The sequence below is a fragment of the Hemibagrus wyckioides genome, linkage group LG18 (genome assembly GCF_019097595.1).
Source record: "Hemibagrus wyckioides isolate EC202008001 linkage group LG18, SWU_Hwy_1.0, whole genome shotgun sequence".
Classification (NCBI taxonomy): domain Eukaryota; kingdom Metazoa; phylum Chordata; class Actinopteri; order Siluriformes; family Bagridae; genus Hemibagrus; species Hemibagrus wyckioides.
In genome coordinates, this window is record NC_080727.1 from 6,743,939 (window position 1) to 6,771,207 (window position 27,269).

The 27,269-nt window shown below is 43.7% G+C and overlaps 1 protein-coding gene across 1 annotated transcript in view; it reads right to left on the reverse strand.

Moving 5' to 3' along the window:
- Positions 1-27,269, reverse strand: part of ric1 (RIC1 homolog, RAB6A GEF complex partner 1) — a 53,208-nt gene that overhangs the window by 4,333 nt on the left and 21,606 nt on the right. Inside the window, exons 3-25 of the mRNA XM_058414786.1 lie at positions 20,916-20,995; positions 18,604-18,711; positions 17,489-17,631; positions 17,261-17,397; positions 15,811-15,902; positions 13,357-13,445; positions 11,325-11,469; positions 10,717-10,765; positions 10,447-10,584; positions 9,501-9,662; positions 9,311-9,349; positions 9,013-9,123; positions 8,755-8,844; positions 7,853-8,013; positions 7,460-7,592; positions 3,307-3,423; positions 2,374-3,198; positions 2,051-2,209; positions 1,836-1,972; positions 1,294-1,565; positions 796-993; positions 430-607; positions 75-257 (exon numbers count right to left, since the gene is read on the reverse strand). Coding sequence (XP_058270769.1) covers positions 75-257; positions 430-607; positions 796-993; positions 1,294-1,565; positions 1,836-1,972; positions 2,051-2,209; positions 2,374-3,198; positions 3,307-3,423; positions 7,460-7,592; positions 7,853-8,013; positions 8,755-8,844; positions 9,013-9,123; positions 9,311-9,349; positions 9,501-9,662; positions 10,447-10,584; positions 10,717-10,765; positions 11,325-11,469; positions 13,357-13,445; positions 15,811-15,902; positions 17,261-17,397; positions 17,489-17,631; positions 18,604-18,711; positions 20,916-20,995 — 3,746 coding nt within the window. The remainder of the gene's footprint in view (positions 1-74; positions 258-429; positions 608-795; positions 994-1,293; positions 1,566-1,835; positions 1,973-2,050; positions 2,210-2,373; positions 3,199-3,306; positions 3,424-7,459; positions 7,593-7,852; positions 8,014-8,754; positions 8,845-9,012; positions 9,124-9,310; positions 9,350-9,500; positions 9,663-10,446; positions 10,585-10,716; positions 10,766-11,324; positions 11,470-13,356; positions 13,446-15,810; positions 15,903-17,260; positions 17,398-17,488; positions 17,632-18,603; positions 18,712-20,915; positions 20,996-27,269) is intronic.

Consider the following 27,269-nt stretch of genomic DNA (forward strand, 5'->3'; position numbering starts at 1 on the left):
ACCGACAGCGTGAGACACATAGCATATTAAAAGTTATTCATCGAAAAGCTTTTTATAGATTTTCACACACTGACCAATCAGATGAAGCCCACTGGTCAATAGCGACGAGTCCACCTTGTACACTCTGAACAGTTTCTGTGTCCGCAGCATCCAAAAAACCCAACACTTGCTTAATGATGCTGACATCACGCAGAATCAGACCAATCACAGTGCTCCATTCCAAACAGCCTGCCTCTAAAAACACATGCAGCAAGTACCTGTGGAAAGACAACAGAAACATAAGCACACTCTCAAAAAAAAACACATGCAGAGGGAGATGATTCAACACACACATCACTTTTCTTCCCAAAAAACAGGAAAGGAATTGGAAATTATTATTACAGGCAGGAAATACTGGTCAGCAATGTTGCCTCATTCTGATGAGCTTACCTCAACTGCACCTGGGACTTGTGAGGGCCCTTATTGGCCAACTCCATGGAGATGTGCTCCAGCTCTGACTGGCTGAGGCTCAGGGTGGAGAAGTTCTCGTCCACCATCGTCCAGTCACCGTCCACCATGGAGCTAGTCTCCGTTAGATCTGTGGCTGAGCCGATACTACATTCCTCCGCTGGAGAGAGAGAGAGTTAAACATTTCGCAAACAAGCTGTACACTAGATGTCTGTTAGTCTATCAGAGACAACACTTCAATACTGATGTGAATGCATTCCTGAGAAAACAAAAGAAACAAAAAAACTAAAGCAAAAACGTTAGACAATGTTTAAGAGTGACTCAGATGAGCAAACTCTGCCAGCTCACTTTTATTGATGAGAGGAGAGAGAAAGGCTTCTTGTGTTTGTGGAGCACCATGTGAAGAAGCAGAGTCGATCTCTTTAGGCTCCGCCCCCAGTCCATCCAACCAGTTGTGATTGGTGGTGATCTGCGGTGGAGCCGTGTCCATATCGCTGTTCAGTAAGCTATCGTTAGACCGAGACTTCAGCAGACGTGTGCTCAACACTGCAGAGAGAGAGAGAGACGAAAACGAGAGAGAGAGATAGAGAGAGGAAAACAAGAGAGAGAGAGAGAGAGAGAGAGAGAGAGAGAGAGAAACAAGAGAGAGAGAGAGAGAGAGAGAGAGAGAGAGAGAGAGAGAGAGAGAGGAAAACAAGAGAGAGAGACAGAGAGAGGGGTGAGAAGAGGAATGGAGGAAAGATATGCAGAAAAGAACACGAGAATGAGAAACGTCCTTAATTCACCTGAACACAAATTTTGAACTATAGAGTCGAGTCCATGATGAATATTTTTTGTTTTCCTCACCTGTTCGACAGCGTCCATTTTTGAGTGGTGAGCCAGCCGGGAGAACAGGAAAAGGCCACAGGAAGTCGTTATGGAGACATTTAAGGGCAGAGACAAAGTCAACGATACGAGCAACACGAGTGCGCTCACGAGTCAGCCAGCCAATCAGCTCGAAGCCCAGCTGTGCCGAGAAACAGCCCAGATCCTTCAGACGGATCTGCTCCAGCAAACGCCGCGCGTGACGCCATAACATCATGTCGATGTACATGTTCTCAGCGCTGTCACTCTCCTTACTGCAAGCACACACACACACACGATACACGATACACAATATCAACAAATGAACATGTTATTTCTGGACTACATTATACACTGGATTAGCAGCTGCTCTGTTTTTTAACACTAATTTTACAGCATAAATTCTACCAAAACAGTTACACGAAACACAGAAATTGTACAAGAGTTAAAACTCGCACAGCTACATTTATCAAAATCTTAGTAAGCGCCATCTTCTATATCCAACAGAAGACTGAAAAACAAGTGTGTTTGTGTACACGTCTGACCCTTTAGTGGAGGGTCCTGAAGGCATGCTGAAGGTTTTCTGTAGGTTAAATTTTCCAGTAGAAACCGTTTCTGCTGACTGAGACAGACTGATACTGCGATGGCGAAAAAACTCGAATCCTCCTGTAGAGCTCGGCTCCTAAACAGAGAAAAAACACGGTCAGAAATGATAAGATCGTGTGTTTGATTTTCACACTGTTCAATACAGCTCACTCACCTGACTGGTTGGAGTAGAGGGCGGGGTCTCGCTCTCCCCTGACCCAATGGCCTTGAGGAATCGGATCATGTGACGACAGAGATCCCATTTTCCTTGCTCAAGTGCCGTGTTGAAGAGGAGAGTGGCGTGCTGACGGCTCACTGCTGGAGCCTCCATGTTCTAGGAAAAGAGTTACACCAGTACATTTACAAATTTAACTATTTACATATATTCTCCGATATGGATTGATAGGGTACATGATATGATAGCACCCAAAATTTTATTGTAAAATGGTTACACATCACCACTGCTACTTTTTCTTTAAAGAAAATGACTCTTCGCACCTGCAGTATGATGAGATACGAAGCTGCCGTGTCCAGATCGCGGCCCATGATGCACTCCTCGAAAAGATCTTTTGGATTCCCAACAGCCGCAAACAGGTAGTTCCAGAGGTTGAACTCGGTCTTGCGTGCGCAGTGGACGATGGTGCGCAGAAACAGGGGAAACTCAGCCAGGAACTTGGCCACGGTGGGCAGCAGCGGGTCAGGAATAGGCTCGCGAGATGTGGCTTCCTCTTCCAGCACCACGTGCACCATCAGCTCCAGCACATGTGAGAAATAAGGCAGCGATGAGCATGACTGAGCCAACAGTAAGGCCTGCTCGCCCAAATTTCTCACCAGCAGCTGACGAAGGAGGTGATGGAGGTAGATCTGAGATGTCCTTTCTACCAAACAGAATGGAAAAAACGACTCTGGGGGTTCACGTGACAACGAAAACGTGGAGGGCCGGCGAGAAAGGCTTTCTTTGGTGGAAGAGTCTCCTCCAATGCCCTCCGAAGAGGAGGAGTTTCCTCCAAGGCTTTCTTTGGAGGAAAAAGAAGAGTCATAAAGAAGAGTGTCATTAGCAGCGCCCAAAACGAGTGCGTCCTCCGACAGCACGGCGAGCGGGTAGATGTCGAGGAGGAATGAGAGCATGATGCGGCGTGAGAGGAACGAGTGTGGTTTGCGGTTCTCGCGGCGTGGGAACAGGGGGAGCCACACTTTCATCCCCGACTCGCCACACGAGAGCCACAGAGCCTCCACCAGGTGGCGCTTCTTAGAACCAGAGTGACTGGAGGCCCACACGCTCTCCACACACTGAGCCAGAACCACGGGTGGAGAGAAAGGCAGCTAAAAAGACAGAGTTAAAAATGCAAATGTTTAAACAAACACCATAGACACAAATACTACAGGAGCGACAGAAAATCCACTCCTACATGGGAAAGGCCTGGAACTCACCAGTGTTTTCGGACCGGCTGATGTGTCCTTGTCTCGTACCTGTGGGCAAGACCGATCTCTCTGCAACATAATGAGCTGACCGGCCAAATTCAACAAAATACTTTCTGCATTACATGCCTGTGAGAGTGAGTGAGAGAGAGAGAGAGAGAGAGAGAGAGAGCACGAGGCTTACAATCATGCAAACTCATGTGTGGAAAAAACTTTTCACTTAACACAATATTTTTTAAGTCCCTGCCTCTCCAAAAAATTTGTGCAAGTGTGTACATACTTGTGTGTGTGTGTGCACATGATTGATTTGTGGTTTTCAGTAAGATTCCCATCTCTGCTATGACTGGAGTGTGTGCGCACATGTGTTGTACCTGCTGTGTGGTTTTCAGTTACATTCCCACCTACATTTTTACTGAAGTGAGCGAGCGAGCGTGTGTGTGTGTGTGAGAGAGAGAGAGAGAGAGAGAGAGAGAGAGAGAGACTGTGGGGTTTTTAGTAACATTCCCATCTCTGACTTGACTGTAGTGTGTGTGCGCGCGCATACGCGTGTGTGAGTTGTAGCTGCTGCGGTTTTCAGTTACATTGCCATCTACATTCTAACTGGAGTGAGCGAGAGACTCTGGTTTTTAGTGACATTCCCTCTATACCTGTAGAGTGAGTGAGCGAGTGTGTGTGTGTGTGTGTGTGTGTGTGTGTGTGTGTACCTGCTGTGTGGTTTTCAGTGACATTCCCGTCTCTTTTCTGACTGAAGTGAGTGTGTTTTTTTTAGTGATATTCCCATCTGTTATAACGTGTGTGTGTGTGTGTGTGTGTGTACCTGCTGTGTGGTTTTCAGTGACATTCCCGTCTCTGTTCTGACTGAAGTGAGTGTGTTTTTTAGTGATATTCCCATCTGTTATAACGTGTGTGTGTGTGTGTGTGTGTATACCTGCTGTGTGGTTTTCAGTGACATTCCCGTCTCTGTTCTGACTGAAGTGAGTGTGTTTTTTAGTGATATTCCCATCTGTTATAACGTGTGTGTGTGTGTGTGTGTGTGTGTACCTGCTGTGTGGTTTTCAGTGACATTCCCGTCTCTGTTCTGACTGAAGTGAGTGTGTTTTTTAGTGATATTCCCATCTGTTATAACGTGTGTGTGTGTGTGTGTGTGTGTGTGTGTGTGTGTGTGTACCTGCTGTGTGGTTTTCAGTGACATTCCCGTCTCTGTTCTGACTGAAGTGAGTCTGTGTTTTTTAGTGATATTCCCATCTGTTATAACGTGTGTGTGTGTGTGTGTGTGTACCTGCTGTGTGGTTTTCAGTGACATTCCCGTCTCTGTTCTGACTGAAGTGAGTCTGTGTTTTTTAGTGATATTCCCATCTGTTATAACGTGTGTGTGTGTGTGTGTACCTGCTGTGTGGTTTTCAGTGACATTCCCGTCTCTGTTCTGACTGAAGTGAGTGTGTTTTTTAGTGATATTCCCATCTGTTATAACGTGTGTGTGTGTGTGTGTGTGTGTGTGTGTGTACCTGCTGTGTGGTTTTCAGTGACATTCCCGTCTCTGTTCTGACTGAAGTGAGTGTGTTTTTTAGTGATATTCCCATCTGTTATAACGTGTGTGTGTGTGTGTGTGTGTACCTGCTGTGTGGTTTTCAGTGACATTCCCGTCTCTTTTCTGACTGAAGTGAGTCTGTGTTTTTTAGTGATATTCCCATCTGTTATAACGTGTGTGTGTGTGTGTGTATACCTGCTGTGTGGTTTTCAGTGACATTCCCGTCTCTGTTCTGACTGAAGTGAGTGTGTTTTTTAGTGATATTCCCATCTGTTATAACGTGTGTGTGTGTGTGTGTGTGTGTGTGTGTGTGTGTATACCTGCTGTGTGGTTTTCAGTGACATTCCCGTCTCTGTTCTGACTGAAGTGAGTGTGTTTTTTAGTGATATTCCCATCTGTTATAACGTGTGTGTGTGTGTGTGTGTGTGTGTGTGTGTATACCTGCTGTGTGGTTTTCAGTGACATTCCCGTCTCTGTTCTGACTGAAGTGAGTGTGTTTTTTAGTGATATTCCCATCTGTTATAACGTGTGTGTGTGTGTGTGTGTGTGTGTGTGTGTACCTGCTGTGTGGTTTTCAGTGACATTCCCGTCTCTGTTCTGACTGAAGTGAGTGTGTTTTTTAGTGATATTCCCATCTGTTATAACGTGTGTGTGTGTGTGTGTGTGTGTGTGTGTGTGTGTGTGTATACCTGCTGTGTGGTTTTCAGTGACATTCCCGTCTCTGTTCTGACTGAAGTGAGTGTTTTTTTTAGTGATATTCCCATCTGTTATAACGTGTGTGTGTGTGTGTGTGTGTGTGTGTGTGTGTGTATACCTGCTGTGTGGTTTTCAGTGACATTCCCGTCTCTGTTCTGACTGAAGTGAGTGTGTTTTTTAGTGATATTCCCATCTGTTATAACGTGTGTGTGTGTGTGTGTGTGTGTGTGTACCTGCTGTGTGGTTTTCAGTGACATTCCCGTCTCTTTTCTGACTGAAGTGAGTCTGTGTTTTTTAGTGATATTCCCATCTGTTATAACGTGTGTGTGTGTGTGTGTGTGTGTGTGTGTGTGTGTGTGTGTGTATACCTGCTGTGTGGTTTTCAGTGACATTCCCGTCTCTGTTCTGACTGAAGTGAGTGTGTTTTTTAGTGATATTCCCATCTGTTATAACGTGTGTGTGTGTGTGTGTGTGTGTGTGTGTGTGTGTGTGTGTGTGTACCTGCTGTGTGGTTTTCAGTGACATTCCCGTCTCTGTTCTGACTGAAGTGAGTGTGTTTTTTAGTGATATTCCCATCTGTTATAACGTGTGTGTGTGTATACCTGCTGTGTGGTTTTCAGTGACATTCCCGTCTCTGTTCTGACTGAAGTGAGTGTGTTTTTTAGTGATATTCCCATCTGTTATAACGTGTGTGTGTGTGTGTGTGTGTGTGTGTACCTGCTGTGTGGTTTTCAGTGACATTCCCGTCTCTGTTCTGACTGAAGTGAGTGTGTTTTTTAGTGATATTCCCATCTGTTATAACGTGTGTGTGTGTGTGTGTGTGTGTGTGTGTGTATACCTGCTGTGTGGTTTTCAGTGACATTCCCGTCTCTGTTCTGACTGAAGTGAGTGTGTTTTTTAGTGATATTCCCATCTGTTATAACGTGTGTGTGTGTGTGTGTGTGTGTGTGTGTGTATACCTGCTGTGTGGTTTTCAGTGACATTCCCGTCTCTGTTCTGACTGAAGTGAGTGTGTTTTTTAGTGATATTCCCATCTGTTATAACGTGTGTGTGTGTGTGTGTGTGTGTGTGTGTGTGTACCTGCTGTGTGGTTTTCAGTGACATTCCCGTCTCTGTTCTGACTGAAGTGAGTGTGTTTTTTAGTGATATTCCCATCTGTTATAACGTGTGTGTGTGTGTGTGTGTGTGTGTGTGTGTACCTGCTGTGTGGTTTTCAGTGACATTCCCGTCTCTGTTCTGACTGAAGTGAGTGTGTTTTTTAGTGATATTCCCATCTGTTATAACGTGTGTGTGTGTGTGTGTGTGTGTGTGTGTGTGTGTGTACCTGCTGTGTGGTTTTCAGTGACATTCCCGTCTCTGTTCTGACTGAAGTGAGTCTGTGTTTTTTAGTGATATTCCCATCTGTTATAACGTGTGTGTGTGTGTGTGTGTGTGTGTGTGTGTGTATACCTGCTGTGTGGTTTTCAGTGACATTCCCGTCTCTGTTCTGACTGAAGTGAGTGTTTTTTTTAGTGATATTCCCATCTGTTATAACGTGTGTGTGTGTGTGTGTGTGTGTGTGTGTGTGTATACCTGCTGTGTGGTTTTCAGTGACATTCCCGTCTCTGTTCTGACTGAAGTGAGTCTGTGTTTTTTAGTGATATTCCCATCTGTTATAACGTGTGTGTGTGTGTGTGTGTGTGTGTGTGTGTGTGTATACCTGCTGTGTGGTTTTCAGTGACATTCCCGTCTCTGTTCTGACTGAAGTGAGTCTGTGTTTTTTAGTGATATTCCCATCTGTTATAACGTGTGTGTGTGTGTGTGTGTGTGTGTGTGTATACCTGCTGTGTGGTTTTCAGTGACATTCCCGTCTCTGTTCTGACTGAAGTGAGTCTGTGTTTTTTAGTGATATTCCCATCTGTTATAACGTGTGTGTGTGTGTGTGTGTGTGTGTGTGTATACCTGCTGTGTGGTTTTCAGTGACATTCCCGTCTCTGTTCTGACTGAAGTGAGTGTGACAGAAACCACCAGTGCAGGATGAGGAATATAACGCGACATCGACACTTCCTGTAGTAAATCTACAGACACTGAAGAGCTGAGAACAGACACAGAGGCATTTACTCTCAACAAACACCTTGGACAATTCATGTGGGGGAAAAAAAAAAACCCTAGACATTTAAAAAGTGGAACTGAATGTAGAAGCTGTGTTGCCAGATGCATCATTATAGTGCAAAATGAAAATCAACGACAGCACAGAAATGAACAGCGGCACATGTCTAGATGCTGCTCAATTGCCATAGGAAGTATAGAAAGTATGTAGTGTGACTGTGTGTTTTAGAGAGAGAGAGAGATTACCCGTCTTGCTTCTTTTCAATGCTATAAAGGCAGATGGAGCAGTCCGTGCGAAACAAAATGATCGTGTTTCTGAACACGTTGAGCAGCAAAGTTTCAGCATGCAGCTTTGTAACGCTGGCAAAGGCGTTGTCGAGGTTCGAGGAGCGGAGGTATAATCTCAGCTACACACAGAAATACAGAAAATTAATCAGTGAAATCATTTAAAAGGACAAATATGTTGAACACCACATCTACTGAGTGATGTTCTTATAGACTGTTAAGCAAACACAGTCAGCAGTTTTCTACCAAGAGACTTTCTACTTATCTCCAAGATGAATTTTGTTCTAGTAATTTCAAGAGAGGGAGGGAGAGCATGACAGACAGAGTGAGAGAGAGGGTGGGGGTGAGAGAGAGAGACAGAGACAGAGTGAGAGAGAGACAGTGTGTGAGTGTGAGAGTGAAAAAGAGTAAGGGAGAGTGAGACGGAGAGTAGGAGAGAGTTTGAGAAAGCGAGTGAGTGGAGAGAGAGAGAGAGAGAGAGAGAGAGAAAGAGAGAGAGAGTGAGTGGAGAGAGAAAGAGAGAGAGTGAGTGGAGAGAGAAAGAGAGAGAGTGAGTGGAGAGAGAGAGAGAGAGGGGAGAGAGTGAGTGGAGAGAGAAATAAAGAAAGAAAGTGAGTGGAGAGAGAGAGAGAGAAAGAAAGAGAGAGAGAGAGAAAGAAAGAGAAAGAAAGAGAGAGAGAGAGAGAGAGAGAAAGAAAGAGAGAGAGAGAGAGAGAGAGAGAGAGAGAGAGAGAGAGAGAGAGAGAGAGAGAGAGGGGCTGGTGAGGAAATGATCTGATTGTACAAACACAACAAAACCAAACAAACATATCAGGCGCATCCAACCAGCTGCTTGTGAATGAAGATGATCAGTGGTGCTGTACCTCCTCCTGCTGGTCAATGAAATTGTAACAGGCAACAACCACAAAGTCGTTCCACCAGGTGAGACCACCGGTCACTGTCATACTCTGTTCCTGCAACACACACGGGTATGAAGGAATACAAAACACAACTTAAAGAGCTGTTAAGACTTCGATGTATTAAACAGACGACTTTAGTCATGAAACAAATGAAAAATATTGCAGTTGATCAAAATGAGAATTCTGTTTAAATGAATGTTTGATAATAAATCCAACACCTACCTGTGTAATGTTTCCAAACAGTTTCCATTTCCTGGTATATAAAGAGTAATGTGCAAATCCGCGTCTTCCGGCTACCACCAAACACTGACCTGTTGAGTCTATGGCTGCAAACTGGACACACGGGGACACACGGGGACACACGGGTGTTAATGTGAATACCAAGCATGAACTCCCATGAAACCAGCACACACACACACACCCCTCTTTGCTAGGCACAAAATACAAAAGGCAAATTGGGGAAAAACAGAGCATGCATGCACACATGCATGCGCACACACCCACACCCACACACTCTTACCCGTATTGGCCAGTTAGTTTCCAGATATGTGCTGTGAATCTGAAAACACAAACATTCAGCCATTAGTAAGTTATAACTCTGATACAGAATCATGGATCAGTGTGAAATATAAACTACAGAGATATTTTTATACACCGTTTTAGATCACGTCAAACATGGATAACCTTTTTATTTTAAATCAGGTGTATACCTGCACTATGTGCCAGTGTTTGTGTCCCAGTAAAGTGCTGAGCTGTGTGTGTGTTGTGCTCCGTGCCGAGTGTTGCTCCTGGTTGTGTATCTGGACTGCAGCATCTCCGCACGTCATCAGTAGCCGATCCTCACCGTGGAGGAGCACCTGCTCCTGATTACTCTAAAAACAAATAAAGAAATGACTCTATACATCGTCATTGTACAATTCTACAATACAGTGGAACCTCGGCATACGAGTTTAATTCGCTCTGGAGGAGAGTTAAGGCAAAAATTCCTATTGCGATACGAGTTTTCTGATAAATGACAATCTGTTCCAGTCACCAAAAATTATGACCAATATCAATACAAGGCGTATGTAAACTGTATGGCTGCTTACAAAGAACTGACCCAGGCTAAGCATTCCATGTCAAGGATCTTCACAGGAAGTCGTGCCACCAAGCTTGGGTTAAAAATAGAACAGACCGCCCACCCCACTAATCTGTCAACAACAAAACGTCTGAAAAAAATCATGCAGCTTTTGAACGCAGGCTGAAGGTGACGTTGGTATCGTGGGTTGACTCTTTGGAAACGGCTTTTGCTGACTGAAAAACAAAAATTGTAAAATTTGTAAACTCGATTCGGTTGGCTTCGCACCGATGGACATTCAGTTCGCTCGTATGCTGAAAATGCTTCATATACCGATGCAAACGTCTTTCAATGCTTAAGGCGGAAAATCGTAAGGGCAGGCATACGTATGCCTGAGGTTCCTGAGGTTTTATTTCATAAAAAATTTCCTCAAAAACACCATGTCCTGGGTTCTTTTTTTTTATTCAAATATCTGCATCCTGATTGGTTAGGTGCTAAAAATTAAAACCATGATCACACTGTTGATAAAAAAAAAAATCTAGTGGTCAGAATATATATTCAGTACACACTACATGCTTGTTGAAGGTGTGTGTTCTTACCGTACAAGGATTGACCGTGAGTGCGCTCTTGATGAACTGAAACTGGAGGATGGAGGCCTGGCCTAACTGTGGAGTCTGCTCCGTGCCTACCTCCGTGCTGCCGATCACCCACAGATGGTAACCCTCTGCCCCCCAGCTCTGAAAAGCACAGGAAATGACGCGTCACAGCAACCTACACCACGGCTCCTGTAACTCAAGTGTATGTTACTACAACACAAACACAGGTTCTGTGTACGTATGAATCCACTGAAAAGTGCTGAGATTATTCACCATAGAGCTGATCTTTAGTGGCTCCTTCTTACTGCCATCTGATCGATAACTGAGGGGAGAAAAAGGAAGGAAGAAAAATGTAGAGTTATTATTTTTAAAAAAGAAAACATCTTTCTTAATATTAAAACCTTCTACACTTGACTGGTGGATCATACATGAAAGATTTTCTCAGTAGAAATGTGCTCTGTGGCTTTAGAAATGTAAGCAAATGACACTGTTTATAGCTACAGTGAACAAATGATGCTTTAAGTACACGATGTTTAAGAAATTTTGAAACCTCTTGTGTTGGTCATTCGGGCTTTCTTTACTCGGGTCAATATTATGCTCAAAATGAACCAACAGCAAAAGTTCCTATGGTACAATTCATATCCCAGCTGCCATCAGGCTACACCTCAACTGTCTAATAAACATTGTGTAATATAAATGACCGCATTTTTCCCTCTAATGCAACCCACAGCCTGTAAAATATGGTATTAAAACCAATAAGTCTCTTCCTCTATCCTGCTTTTCTCAATTTTGCAGCAGCTGTAATGACGTGTGAATATGAATCACGATTGAAAATTTTTGGAATGGACTCATTATTAATCGGGCATGTGTGCAAGCCTCACGTGAAGTCCTCTCCGAGCGTGCAGACGAGATGAGCTCCGAACACACTCCACATAGAGAGGCCTCCGCACGTCCAGGTCACCATGACGACGCTACAATCCGGAGACCAACGAATTAGCTTAACTGGACCTGTTTTATTATGGATGTCTGAGAGAGAGATGATGTAGAGAGAAGCGCAAGAGTGTTCAGGGGAAACAAAGAGAGAGATGTTGCGTTAAATTAAAATACACCAAGTTGCAAAAAGAAAACTCTCCCTAAAATTCCACAGTACAAGCCGAAAAGCCCCTAATGAACCTGAACAGATCGACAACTAAATGCTCTCCTCCTATCTAACACTAGGGGGAAGCAGTGCACAACGCAACCACGAGCCTCCATCATGCACGCAGCTTTAACTGGAAATGTTCAGTCAATTTTATGGCTCTGGGCTATCAGTAAAGGTGAGTCAGATATGAGCTCAGCGAAGAAAATCACAGAACTCAGCAAAAAAAGGCTCATAAAATGCCAACAGGTTGCCACTTGCCTCGTAGCTACATTCCCTCGCTATTTTATAAGGTAGAAGTAGCATACAGGCTAACTGTACACGATGTCCTCTGACATCCTCAGCTTTATATCTAACACCAGAAAAAGAGCTGTTCATAATATTTTGACAACGGTAGGAAGGTGCCCATGTAAAACGATATCTCCGGGTTACCTTTAGCCTGAACAGTGTTAGTTTACAGGTCTGTGATTGTGAATAGCACCACTTTTGTGTACGCGTCTCAAATATGCAAAATATTTAAATTGCTCTTCCTGACAAACTGCACGCTGAATTAGTTATACAAAAATAACAGAACAATCCACGGCTGTTTCTAAACCTTTAGGGGCCTGAAGCGACCTCCTACTTACACGCCTTCACAAATTCATCACTGCAAGCCACCGGTCTCTGTACAACGAAGTCAACATGTGTTTCTACTACTGGTTGCCATAGTAATAACGTTTAGTAGTGGGTGGAGCAACTAGCACCCCGCGTCACAAACGCCGCTAAATCTCAAAATGTGTGTTTATAAAATTCACCAGTGTGTATATAATGCCATAGAAGATGAAGGAGCATCTGGTTGCACTTTATGTAGCTAGGACAAACTTTCTGTCCGCGTGTTGTTGCTTTAGTTATACATAGTCATCTATGAAGCACCAGGGTCTTGGAGTTTCCTTTCACTATGTCAGCTATATGTGGTTGAAATGACAAAGCTTCTTGACTTGAGAAGCAGTGCTCTACAGTCTTCACTCCCACTGGTAGTCACTGCATCAAGGCTCCTAAACCTCTCTCAACAAGTCCATATCTAGTCATCAACAATCAACGTGGCTCATGTCACTGAAAAAGTCAGAATCTTGCATTACTTGCTCCAATTTTCCATCACTGGAGATCGTACATTTGTAGCTATTAACGTTCTGGGGGCAAGCTCAAGTGTAATCGTTGATGCATGATGGAATGGCATTATGTTTACCACAAAGTTCTTTTTCCTGACTTTCTGGAATTTTCTTTTTTCGTCATGTATGAACGCAAGAGATCTTGGCTGAACGTGGTAATTGGAGATCTGCCAAATCTAATGTAGAAAAGTGACACTGTTTAAACCTCGGCACTCTTAGGACCGACACCTTTAGAACAAAATTGGTTAAAACCAATGCACCAAATCCAACCAATCCCATTTTAAGTGACCAGCAGGAATGCTTAAAAAAAAATCCCAAATAAGGTGCACTTTTAAAATCTAGGCTATTTTGGTCTACAACAAAAGGACAAATTGCAAATAATTGCATTTAGTGAATGGACCTGATTAATACTGCAGCTGCTCACACACACACACACACAACTAAACACACACACACACACAAACAATCCATTCATTATTTAAAACTGCTGAAATGGCATTTGAGCCTTCTACATTTTTGTTCTTTACTAATTAAAAAAAGAGAGAAGAAGAATGGTGAGCAATTAAAGCAACCATCATAAGACATGTACCTGAAGGAAGTGTGTGTGTGAGTGTGTGTGTGTCTTACCTGGGTAGTGTTTGGGGCTTAACTCCAATTTGTGTGACAGCTGCATTGATCCTGTAGTGTTGTCTATCATGTAGACCAACACAGAGCCACTAAAACACACACACACACATTACACAAAAACATTTTCCAGTACAAAATCATCTAAATAAGCAAACACCATCACGCATGCTTGAGCTAAGATCTTCCAGGTGAACAATCACTCCTGCACACACACACTCACTCATAACACTCTGCCACTGACACACACACACTCACTCATAACACTCTGCCACTGACACACACACTCACTCATAACACTCTGCCACTGACACACACACACACACACACACACACACACACCACACTGCCACTCACACACACACACTGCCACTCACACACACACACACTGCCACTCACACACACACACACTGCCACTCACACACACACACACACACACACACACACACTGCCACTCACACACACACACACACACACACACACACACACTGCCACTCACACACACACACACACACACACACACACTGCCACTCACACACACACACACACACTGCCACTCACACACACACACACACTGCCACTCACACACACACACACTGCCACTCACACACACACACACACTGCCACTCACACACACACACACACTGCCACTCACACACACACACACACTGCCACTCACACACACACACACTGCCACTCACACACACACACACTGCCACTCACACACACACACACTGCCACTCACACACACACACACTGCCACTCACACACACACACACACTGCCACTCACACACACACACACACTGCCACTCACACACACACACACACAGCCACTCTCACACACACACACAGCCACTCTCACACACACACACAGCCACTCACACACACACACAGCCACTCACACACACACACAGCCACTCACACACACACACAGCCACTCACACACACACACAGCCACTCACACACACACAGCCACTCACACACACACACACAGCCACTCACACACACACACACAGCCACTCACACACACACACACACACTGCCACTCACACACAACACACTGCCACTCACACACACACACACACACACACACACAACACACTGCCACACACACACACACACAACACACTGCCACTCACACACACAACACACTGCCACTCACACACACAACACACTGCCACTCACACACACACACACACACACACAACACACTGCCACTCACACACACACACAACACACTGCCACTCACACACACATAATCTGATTTCATATTTCATCTCTCTCATTAACTTTACATGCACAGCTGGATGCTGCCCCAGCTGTCAACAAACATTTTAAAAGAAATGCATGGCGCTTTCACACACATCTTTTAACTTCTGCGCAACGACCAGATTAAAAAGCAGCCACATTCCTCTGCTTTACTGATCGTGGCCTTTAGCACATGCGAGCTTCATCTGCTGTTGAAAATATTTAACACGTTCGCCTGCTTTTCATTTTAACACGTGTCTAAAATCTCAGGCTTCCTAAGGCCGACTCGGTCACATCTGCACCGCAGGAAAGAAATGCAGAAAGCGCAATTATTCTGAGCGGGGCTTTATTACTGAATTCATCACAGTGCTCTGTTCAATTTCTTTCTTTTCAAACTCCATTTTATATCCATAATATTTCATTTTCTTTATCAGCAGCTTTTGTTTTTGAGTTTCATCATAAAACTAGACAAACAAATGACTATTTATTAACATAATTGATAGGTATGATGAAATATTCTGTAAGGAGATTTAACATTCATGGATGGAGTCTCCAGTGGCATCATGGGAAATGATGGGAGGCTCTGTAATTCGGTGATCTTTTTTAGATCTTCGGTCATTCATCCATAACGAGCAGTGCCACAAGCAAGCTACTGACCATTTAAAAGGGGAAAAGTTCTTTACCTCGTTACCATATATGGTCATTTGGGGGCGTGTTTTATGCATGAGCCGAGTGATCCTTAATGTGTTGAATTTATTACAACTGTGTGTTCGCAAGCCTGATCAATGCCAATTACTTCAGCATGTGCCAGCTCACCAAAGCTGACCAGAGAATAACTGGAAAACGGATTGGATCTTAAAAACAGGAATTTCTTCATTTCACCTTGAAGGGAAAATGTAATTGCGCAAAGAATTGCAGCTTTTCGTGCAGAGTTGAAACAGCCCTCCAATTACATCTAGTGCATTTTAAACATCGATCCAAGCTCAGATCTCTGAACCACACACAGACGCCCAGACACACTCATCTCATATGGTCAAACTGTAGGTGTTCACCACTCTGTCACTGTTTGAGTCAGCCAAGGTGCGTGTGTGTTACTGGAAGAGTGATTCACATCTTCAGCTCAGAATCATTTTCACTCTAACTGCTCTAATTAAATAATAGACACACTCAGACAAAGCAAGCACACAACACAATACACACACTCGTACCTCGCACAGCCGAAAGCCATGAGTCTGTATTTGTTGTTCACCGCCACACATGTGCCATCGGTCACATCCGCTGCCCAAACACCCTGCAACTGCTACACACACAAAGCAATAAGATATAATTAGTTCACACAAATCTAATTATGCACACTGCTTTTTCCTGCTTCTAACTTTGAGGACAAAATGTTCACTTGCTGCCTAATATATCCCACCCACTAACAGGTGCCATGATGAGGAGATAAATCAGTGTTATTCACTTCACCTGTCAGTGCGCATAATGTTATGCCGGATCGGTTTAAAGGGAAATGTATTTTTAAAGAAAAGACGTCACAGAAAGAATTGAATGCTTCCAGATCTAGATTTTTTTCTCCCCGCCCCCATTCTGACCTGCTGCTCACAGCAGTGGAACACATTTGGAGCAAAGCACTGGATATCCTCTTCCACATACACATGAGTGACAGGAGACTGACCGCGCTCTGCCCCTTCCACACAGTGGATGCCACGGATGGCTGAAGATCTCCGCTTGAGTAGATGAACGCTTTTTGTAAGGCTTGTGTTATGAACGTGTGAGGAGTCGGTATATCATGACTGCTGCTCTGTAGACTTTTATTCGATGACATGTTTGCTTAACTTCGCCTTGTTTTATCGTTATGCTCGGCTTCTCAATCCACCACCACAAACGTCTTTCACCAAACCTTCCTTGATATTCCGGAAAAAAAGAGGAATTTGAACAATGTTGTGGTCACATGATGAACACTTCTCCAAAGTGTTTTAGCAACTCGGGTCTCTTTAATTCTGGATGCCGTCTTGATTTGATGTCTGATCTTCTCGATGCTCCCGAAGTTCTCTTCAGAGTTCCCTCTCTAAGCAGCTGAAAGGTTTGCTGTAAGGATTAATGGGCTGGTGTATCTTCGAGGCGGCTGTGTAAATCAGTCAAGCAGTTCAACACATCACACACAGCTAGAAAAGCAGCTTCGGTGCAGACAGGAGTTTATAAGTGCATGTAGTCACCAGTTTGTAATTTGTGAGGGCTTGTTTTTATAATCCATGACCTCTAACAGAGTGTGCTTACATTCTTGGTAGACGCTGACTAAATCTGCGTCTGTAACTTCTGCTTTACTTCCGTTTATACTTCCTTCACTTTTTGCTTGCGTGGTTTCAGAAACATTATTATAGCAAAACAGTGCCATGCATGCGATTTACAGAGTCAGGAACGCTTTTAACAGCCAGATTTAAGTCAAGAAAGTGCCTACTGAAAGTAAGAGGATTCCTTTATTTATTTTAAGATGTGCACCAAGCAACAGGAAGGAAAATGCAATTCAGGTGCAAGTGATACTTAAGAAGAAGCTTCTTCAATCCCCCCACCCCACCCACCCCTTTCTATTGGTTAAGTATACCATGGGCTTGCTTGGTCAAAGTAACAGCTAGATAAGTCTTATTGACATTTCCTGACCTCGGTGGAGAACCTGGTAGCGGTTGGCGTGATGAAGCCGAGTCTTCCATCATCGAGGACGACAGCGAAACCATCCAACGTCATGCAATACTCCATTTCTCGGATGTGGACGCCGTTCAGATCCAAACACGGACCTCCTAACACACACAAAATGATCAGAACAAATTGTGCGACAAAAAAGGCAGAAATAATCATTCGTGTTGAGTAACTTCACGCGTAAAAACTCACCGCGTGAGGATTGCAGGTCCAGAGAGAAAGGAATGGTGCTGAGGTTTACAGCTCTCCGGCCGTTACACACTCCATCCCAGTGCAGCATGTGCAGATAGCCATCAGCTGTACACACCAACAGATCCTCCTGCAGAGACTGAAGACTGTGTGAGAGAGAGACAGACAGAGGTTAAGGCTCGGGGTCGTTAACCGGAAGATCGGGGGTTCAAGCCCCAGCATCACCAAGTTGCCACTGTTGGGCCCTTGAGCAAGGCCCTTAACCCTCTCAGCTCCAGGGGCGCTGTATCACAGCTGACCCTGCGCTCTGACCACATCCTTCAAGGATGGGATATGCAATTTCACTGTGCTGTAAAGATAAAGGCTATTTCGGCCATTTCAAATAAATACTTGGCTCTTACACCAATCTCTCAACATTATAGTACACAAGCACCTTCATTTCAACATCAGCTGTTTCAACAGCAGCAGCTCAGTGTGACGCACACACACTTAGCTCTCTCTCAGTATTGCATTTCTATTACACCTGTTTCTGCTGAGCACCGACTCTACTCCTAAGTGTGTACGAATAACACAGACACAACGAAGGCCCAACAGAAACCAAAAGCCAGACATGATACAACGATCCTCAGTGAGCAACAAGCTTGTTAAAACTGGCTCATCACATATTTGCTAAAATAAACCAGTTAGAGGGAGAGATGCGAGACGGATACAGTAACACATCTATAATCCCAGAGCTAGCGCTCGGTGTAAGCCAGCTCTGATTAGGCTTAAGCCACTTGGTATTGGGAATTGCTGATAAATCCATCATGGTGTCGGTTTAAATCCCAGAAAACCTTTATCTCTGTAGCTTCATGGGCTTTCTACACAAATCAGCAAGCCTGGGCTATACTTGGATGCTCACGAATAAATGAATGAAGACATAAAGAAAGAGAAAGAGATGCAGTGGCATTAAGGGAATCACACCCTGTACTCATTACACCAGAGACTCACATCACAAAGGTTAAGACTCCACATCTGGTTTTCTCCAGTAAAAGGTTTGTCTATGTTTAGATTTATAGCTGTGTATTTAATGTGTCAAGTGTGTGTGTGTGTGTGTGTGTGTGTGTGTGTGTGTGTACCTGGTAATAGGAGCCTCCAGGTCGACTGGTTTCTTCATTTCCACACTGAGTGCAGGAGCACATTGTTCCTCTTTATACCCAGGAGTAACCTTCACACGCACACTACCCCTATAACACACAGACACACACAACGTGTTTAAAACAAAGCTTTATTATTAAGGCTGCAACATTGGCGTGCCTTAGCGTTATCCCATCTGTTTAGATTACACAATTTGTCTGTACTCAAACCAGTTTCTATAACGGATATTGAAAGTGTAAAACATGTGGAAGGAGCCTTCAGTGTGAGCAGCTGGATTTCCGGCTTCTCGGGAACATGATGGGCTGCATTTTCTCTGTCTTGTCATCTTCAGACTAGCAAGTACATGTCTTAATGTCTACTGTTCCAATGGTAAAGACACTGGCTCCAAGTCAGAAAGGTATGACAGAGAGAGAGAGAGAGAGAGAGAGAGAGAGAGCGAGAGCGCGCACAAACAGATAGACAGACAAGTTCTGACTTGAAAAAGAAGCAGCTCTTCTATTGATGTGCTTCTGAGAGGGGACTTCTAAAGAGGAAAACTGAGCAAACAAGAGATCCCCGATATCTCCGAGTGTGTGTGTGTGTGCGTGCGGACCCTTCGGAAAGTGGAGCGGAAAGAAAGGCGACACCGCAGAGAAGAGATAGGGATTGGTGTTTGTAGTTCAGTGTGGTGCTCTGTGGGTGTGGAAAAAAACACCAACAGGAGAATGTGTGTGTGTGTGTGTGAGTGAGTGACAAAGGAGCCAAAAGAATTCAATTCTCTACCACATGAATCTACATGACCTTGTGTTACACTTGGGAAATATCTAACAAAATAATTAGAAGCACACAATAATACACAGCTCCAGATGCGAGATGCTTTTCTGCTCAGCTGTAAAGCATGAGCCTTCCTGTCAACTAGGTCACACCTCCTCCGACCTCCCTTATACCTTACCCACATCCCTATAACGCCACATACATAAAAACTTGAGCTTTGGCCTGCATCATTTCTGTCAGCCGATTCATTACTTTCCTTCTCAACTGCGAGTGAACATTGTGTCCTCTTTAAAAACAAAGATGCAATCTGAAAGCTGTAGAAAGTCACATTAATCTTTAACAGCTGTATCTAACAGGATGTCAGGCTGTAGCACATCATCCACTATTTTGTTTGTTTTAAGTTGTATGGGTCACATGACTCCGAAAACACCATTTCCACGCTGTAGTGTAGTCAGAGAAAACGGAGATGTTTAAAAGCAGTGGCGTATTTTAGACAGAAAACAGACAGAAGAACAAAACGATGCGGTCTGAAATGAATCCAGATGAATGTGGATGTAGTGTGAAGTACTCGACCCGGCTCGCATCAACACCTATGCCTCAGTTACAGTACCTGAGAAGGAGGCTTTTCCCACATTCTGATGTTTGATGAACATTACCTGAAGCTCTGTGCCTGAATCTGATGATTGCATGAATATGCAGAGGGGCAGATGTTCTGTTTAAAGTGTCTGACATTAGAACAATAGGCGGCACGGTGGCTTCGCACGTTCGCCTCACACCTCCGGTGTCCTGGAGTTTGCATGTTTTCCCCGTGCTTGGTGGGTTTCCTCTGGGTGTTCTGGTTTCCTCCCACAATCCAAAGACATGCTTCTAGGCTGACTGGAGTCTCTAAATTGCCTGTAGTGTGTGATTGCATGAGTGTGTGTGTGTGTGTCCTGCGATGGGTTGGCACTCCATCCAGGGTGTATCCTGCCTTGATGCCTGATGACGCCCGAGAGAGGCACAGGCTCCCCGTGACCCGAGGATAGATCGGATAAGCGGTTTCATGAAATGAAACATTAGAACAAAATTTAGTTCTGTTTTCTGTAATCACTAAATCGTTCTGCTTTCATAATACAGCCTGTGTCTCATTTTTGTTTTGGTTTTTTCAGTTTATAAGGAAGTTGTATCTCCTGCCTTCAGCAATTTATGGAACAAATTACTAATCAGCCTGTTTTAAAGACTCGTTTTAAACGATATTGAAAATATTTTCACACGCACACATGACATTTATGCTGCAAAAACAATAAGCCTTTTTTTTTTTGCTGAGCACTGGGAGCACACCCACTCACACCCTCACGCAGACGTCACTGAACGCACGTCCTATAAGTGTCATCTAATCACGAAAACAAAAAGAGGGAGAGACGCTCATTCAGATGAGGACGAGAGTCAGTTCACCTTTAAAGGAGTTTCAGTGAGCCTGAAGAGAGTAAAAGGGTTTTTAAGTTAGGAGCGCTGGGAGAGCAAATAAAGAAGAAATGTAGGAGTAAAAGGTCTCACTCACTTTGGATAGATGGGTTCGTACAGATATTTCTCGTCTCCACCTCCGACAATGTCGAACAGCAGCACGTATCCGTTTGCAGCCTGGAAAAAAAGGCAAATTATTAATGAGTGGCTAAATAAATAATATGCTGGTATGGGTTACACACACAAAGAGACTGAGCAGGAGACACTGATGCATACCGACAAGACAAACGCACACCATGTTCTAAATGAAAGATACACAGTCTTCTACAGAACAATGCAACACAAGTCACACTGTTCCCGTGGGAGAGAACCTCAAGCTGGTGCATGCACTCACACACACACAGATGAAGCACTTCAACAAGTTCAACAAACTTTGCACAAAATATCTTGTCAAATAATATCCAAAAGAAATTATTTAACACCATTTCCCACTATTTGGCAAGTTGTCATTTCCCATCTAGGGGTCTCTCATCCATCATACAGCAGCTAGCAACTTGTGAGGTTGAAACCTAGCATGTAAACACACTGTATATTATTCCTGCTCATGCTACATCACAAGGCTCGAAGAAAAGCGCTATCTGTCCTCTTCCGCATACACCAGCTCACAGACATCCCTGACTGGTTCCTGTGTCACAGATGGAAAGGAAACGGCACGGACTGTACCCCTCCCATCCAGACAATCTTTCTCAGGTGGCTGATTTCTTAAATAATGCGAGTTTGATTAATGATGCTGCAGTCCAGAGAGTTGGCAGAGCTCAGTTACCTCCTGACACAGCTTTAAAAGATGCTCTACATGGCAAGGATCTTTATATTGCTGTTATTCTTTGCTCCAGTGTCAAAGTAATTCAACTGCTAAACCCGGTCGTATTTATTTACGCCCTGCATCCCTTCCCACTGGAAAAAACCAAGAGATAACCAGCTGTTCGAAGCAACTCAACAGCAACCGACAGAAACGAAACGCAATAAAATTTCAGGACACGTCAGTTAAATAATGTTGGCACAGGACGTCCATTTTAACAGTGACCTATTCATTCCTCAAGAGCTCTTGGTTGATGTTGTAGAAAGGACATTATTTACTGTCCAGTGTCACCCAAATGAGGATGAGGTTCTTTTCTGAGCTTGATCTCTTCCTCATATCATCTCAGGGAGTTTTTCCTCGCCACCTCCGCCTTGCTCATTAGAGATAAAGTTTCGGGATAAATAGTAACTTCAAATTCAGAGGAGATGTACACCAAGGTGACACCGTCTAGTTTCTGTGATACTTTTCTTCAAATAACGGCTCCAAGATGTTGTTACTGAAGGTACCTTTGCTACCCGCCTCCCTGTTCTCCACTAAATTGTCACCATTTGCATTTCTGCCTCGAAGTGATCACTGAACCCGTTGACGCGTCTCTACATAACTGAATGCTTATTAGAAAATTGCTGGAATGTGCAGATGTTCCTAATAAAATGCAGAGGGGGTGGAAATTACCTGTGTGTATATACCGATCAGGTATAACATTATGAACACTGACAGGTGAAGTGAACTCTGATTATCTCATCATGGCACCTGTTAGTGGGTGGGATGTATTAGGCAGCAAATGAACATTTTGTCCTCAAAGTTGATGTGTTAGAAGCAGGAAGAATGGGCGAGTGTAAGGATTTGAGCTTTGAGTTTTACAAGGACCAAAACTGGATCAGAGCATCTCCAAAACTGCAGCTCTTGTGGGGTGTTCCCGGTCTGCAGTGGTCAGTATCTATTAAAAGCGGTCCAAGGAAGGAACAGTGGTGAACCAGAGACAGGGTCATGGGCGGCCAAGGTTCACTGATGCACGTGGGGAGTGAAGGCTGGCCCGTGTGATCCGATCCAACAGACGAGCTACTGTTGCTCAGATTGCTGTCGAAGTTAATGCTGGTTCTGATAGAAAGGTGTCAAAATGTACAGTCAGGGCTGTTTCTCCAGCAAAAGAGCAACCAACACAACATTAGGCAGGTGGTCACAATGTTCTGCCTGGTTGGTGTATTTTGTTGGGAATTTTATAAAAGGTAATATAAGAAGTGAAGTGGTAGCTCTGTGGTAAATTCAGCCACCAAGCTCTCACTGCTGGGCCCGTGTGAGGCCCTTAACTCTCAACTGCTCAGCTGTATAAACGAGATAAGTCGCTCCAGATAAGGGCGTCTGCCAAATGCTGTAAAGGCAAATGGTGTAAACTGTACTTTATTGCGTCATCGTCCCATGAGGTCTTTAAATAATTTCAAAAGATATTCCCGGTAATAATGACATTACCCCATCTCCCTTATGTAAAAACCAGTCTAATCGGAATAGGGCTAGAGATGATGGACATATTCTGTGGGAGTTACACAAAAGGTCCAACACCAGCACATTGTATGGATAATAAAGACTTTTGGGGGTGTGTGTTAGTTCTGTTCCTCCAGAAAATAATTATACAGTAATAATGGTTAGATAATAGCTGACTGAATTAGTCAGCCACTCATCAGCAATCATGCTGTCAACCAGAACTGTCACTCCTTTTGTCAGTATAATGTATATTCTCTCTCTGTCTCTCTCCCTGTCTCTCTCTCTCATACACACACAGAGCAAAAAAATAGACTGTGATGGAATTCAGTAACCCTTTGACATGCACATAGGCAAGGACTGCAACAGGCATGGTTACAAAGAGCTGCATTCAACACACACACTTTCAAATTCTCTAAATATTGTAGATGTTCCTGTTCCATTTTCCAATCCAGGCTCTGCACATTTCACTACTTTTAGCCTCTAAAATGGAAAATATGACCTCTGTGTGTGTGTGTGTGTGTGTGTGTGTGTGTGTGTGTGTGTGTGTGTGTGTAGCTACTGAGTGTTTCGACTTCTGCAGAGCGGTAATCAGAGCAGCGGTTTCAGCAACTATTTTTATTTAGGTTATTACACAAGTGTACATAATGTATGCAAATAACCATTATATATTAAAAAAAAATCATTGTCCATACACTTCATGCCGCACAAGCCTAGTCCAAGACATGACAGCAACACGGGTGCATTTAGTGGATTTTCCTTTTAAATACAATGGCAATAAAAGCAAAGCAGATGGCAAACTGCTGTGTGAAAATAGCAAAAGGGAAACCAGAGGAACATAAACAAAGGGATTTTACTTACAGCTGTACAGAAGTGGAACAATCTGCTTTCCGAAGTTAAATAAAGCAGTTGGTGTATCGAAGTGTATGAACACACAAAAGGCTGCTGTGCAAAGAGGGAAAGAATAAAGAGCTAAATAAAACGATCTGTGAGATTCCTGATTGATTAACACCATGTAGGTTACTAAATTTGTCATGAGTGTTTTTTTACTCAGGAAATGTCCTGATTGTTTCGAGCTGAAAAAAGGCAGCGGTACTCCAAATAGCCACTCTTTACAACCGTGGTGAACTGAAAAGCAGAACACCACGTGCGTTAACGATCCGACCCATTTCAGAATCTTAAAGGAATATTTCTAAACCGTTAAGATATCCAAGTTTAGCAAAAGACAGACAGACTTCTGAAAGTTCAGGCACAGTTCTGAACCAGTTTCATAACTCCGTGAGCCACGTCTTTTGTGCCGATTTTGGCACGGAGGCTGACAAAAGATGCCCGAAACACTTTGGTGCGGTCTCCATAGCAACCGCATGGAGAAAAACAGGAAGCGGGGACGGTTATTACCCACGATGCCATGCGGACAGACGCTCCAGATGGATGCAGTGACTGGAGAATGCCAAGAGAAAAAGCCTCCTCTCACTCACTCCTACTCATCCATGCAGATACAATGAGAGAGAGAGAGAGAGAGAGAGAGAGAGAGAGAGAGAGAGAGAGAGAGAGAGAGAGAGATATTGCAACACAGTGAGATAAAAGAGACAAAACTAGCTGTGTATGTGTGTGTGAGAGAGTCCACACTCTAGACAGAAATAGGTGATCGAGACAGAAGAGACACGAGGATTTTTTGTTTTTAAAGGAAAAGAGAACAAGACATAAAATGAAAGAGCAAATGGGGGAAAAACAAACCCAAGGAACTAAGATGAAATGAAAAGAAACTGATTTTTTCAAAGAACAGATAGAAAGTTGGGGGTGCGAGTGTGAACTTCCTGCAGAGTTCATTTATCTGTGTGGTGCAAAAACTAAAAATGCATGCTTGAGGAGAGAGAGAGAGAGAGAAGAATGATGTCAGTGTATTGTGGAGACACTGAAGACTACATGACTTCACAATGGCTCCAGAATGCAGTGAATCTCATCGAAGATGACTGAAAATCCACTGTGTCACGTCCATCCAAAGCCTCTGACATCATTCGACTGTGTTGACAATGTTCACTACATGGTCAAACGTTTGTGGCCATTACAGGAATAGGAATACCTAACTTTCCCCATCAACACCTTGGACAGATCTGGGAAAGGTTTGGGAAATCTCGGGTGGACATCTGAAGTCTATTGTCCATTGTGATTCTTTCTGCTCTTGCTTGACAGTCAGATGGACTGGCTCATGACCGACCCTGAAATCTAATGCACTCCTATCCATCTTGCCCAAGCTGCAGAGCTATGCTGCTCGTTGCCCCAAGATGACCAAGCAAGGCTGAGATTTTCACTTCTGCATTCCTTCCATAATGGTCAGAACACCTTGGCAGACAGTCGGTTTTCCTCATAATTCTCATTTCTCACATAAGCAGAAACTCTAGTTATGCATGCAGCTTTGGTTCAATGAACCTCTGATAACCGCCAGAGTTACTTGGCATTCAGTACCAGTGCCAAGCTGGCAAGAAATCTGTGAGACGGTTCCAGAGAAAGATGGCTCTATGACCACGGTATTTATTTCAAAGACTGTGGGAAGGTCTCAGCAGTCACTCACTCACATACACACACTTACAAAATGGTGGCTTCCCAGCTTGAACGCTGACTTCGCACACATTCAACTCTTAGAGCAAATGCAGAAATAATAACCCCAGTAATCAGTTAATTACCACTTAAACGTGTAGTTAGAAGATCACAGTCATCAGTACGTGGAAGCTCATTTGTATTAAGTGTATAAAACAGACCAAACTCTCCCACTCGGCCAGGTTTAATACACCCACTGAGATTTCACCTCACCCGGCTTGCCTGGTAGAAACAAATGTGATGCCGTGAATTGATTCGTTTTCATTCTCGGTCTCATTCAGAAGTCAGGACACAAAATAAACAATGACTCATTTATTTTCAGCGGTCAGTCTACGAGTAAACTGCCGACACGTTGCTGAACTTTGTCCGAAGCCGAGTGCAGTCAAATCTAGTTCGATACTGGGACTAGATCTAGACTGCTTTAGTAAATATTACAGAGGAATGTAAATCTGAGGAACTGGACCAAAGTGAAATCATGCTGGACAAACCAGTAGCCTATGCATGGATTATTAGATTTTATAAAATTGTTGTTGCTCAGTGGTGAAGATGATTCAGAAAACAAATTCACAACAGACCATTATTCCCCTCCCCTATTCTCCTCTCTAATCTGGTCACTTCCCAGTGCTCCCCATAGAGTGCTGCAGAGATGACATATTTTTGGAGGCCAACCCAGAAATTAGCATCACCCTGATTCCCCAGCCAAAAAGCCAACAGGGTTTTCCATTGGCTTACAAGAATTGTAGATCACAGAGCTCAGTTTCTACTATAAAATGTTATGATTCTTCCACATTTTTAACTGAACAGAATCACTAGAAGTAAAAAAGCTAAAGTTATAAACAAAAGACACCATGGTCACACCACCACTGAGCCTCAGACAACTCAACTCAAAAAGCATGTTGTTAACATAAAACACTAAGTGGACAGCATTTTTGCCCTCTTCCTCATACATGAGCTCACATGTGGTTGGGATGGGTGGGGGATGTAGTATCTTAGTGGTTAAGGTGTTGGACTACTGATCAGAAGGTTGCGAGGTCCACCAAGCTGCCATTGGGCCCCTGAGCAAGGCCCTTAATTACTCAGTTATATAAAATGTGATAAAAATGCAAGTCACTCTGGATAAGGGTGTATGCCAAATGCCTGAAATGTACATGCACCCTCTATTGGCTAAAGTTACAGTGATATATATATATATATATATATATATAATCATATATATTTATTAGAGAGAGAGAGAGAGAGAGAGAGAGAGAGAGAGAGAGAGAGAGAATGTCCTCCAGTCCACATAGAGCATGGCCGATTTTTCTGGCTTGGCCTCTGGCTACAGATTACTGTCACATCTGTCAAAGTCTGAAATAAGGATCACCTCATGGTTCAAAACAGCAGGATAAACCGAAGACATCAGACTCAAGTATCTTTTACAGAACACCAGAGCTCATAGCTGAAACGTTTGACCTGTTGACTCCACAATGTGCTACATGAAACACCATGGTGGACACTTGCTTGTGTCCCTTGGTCTGT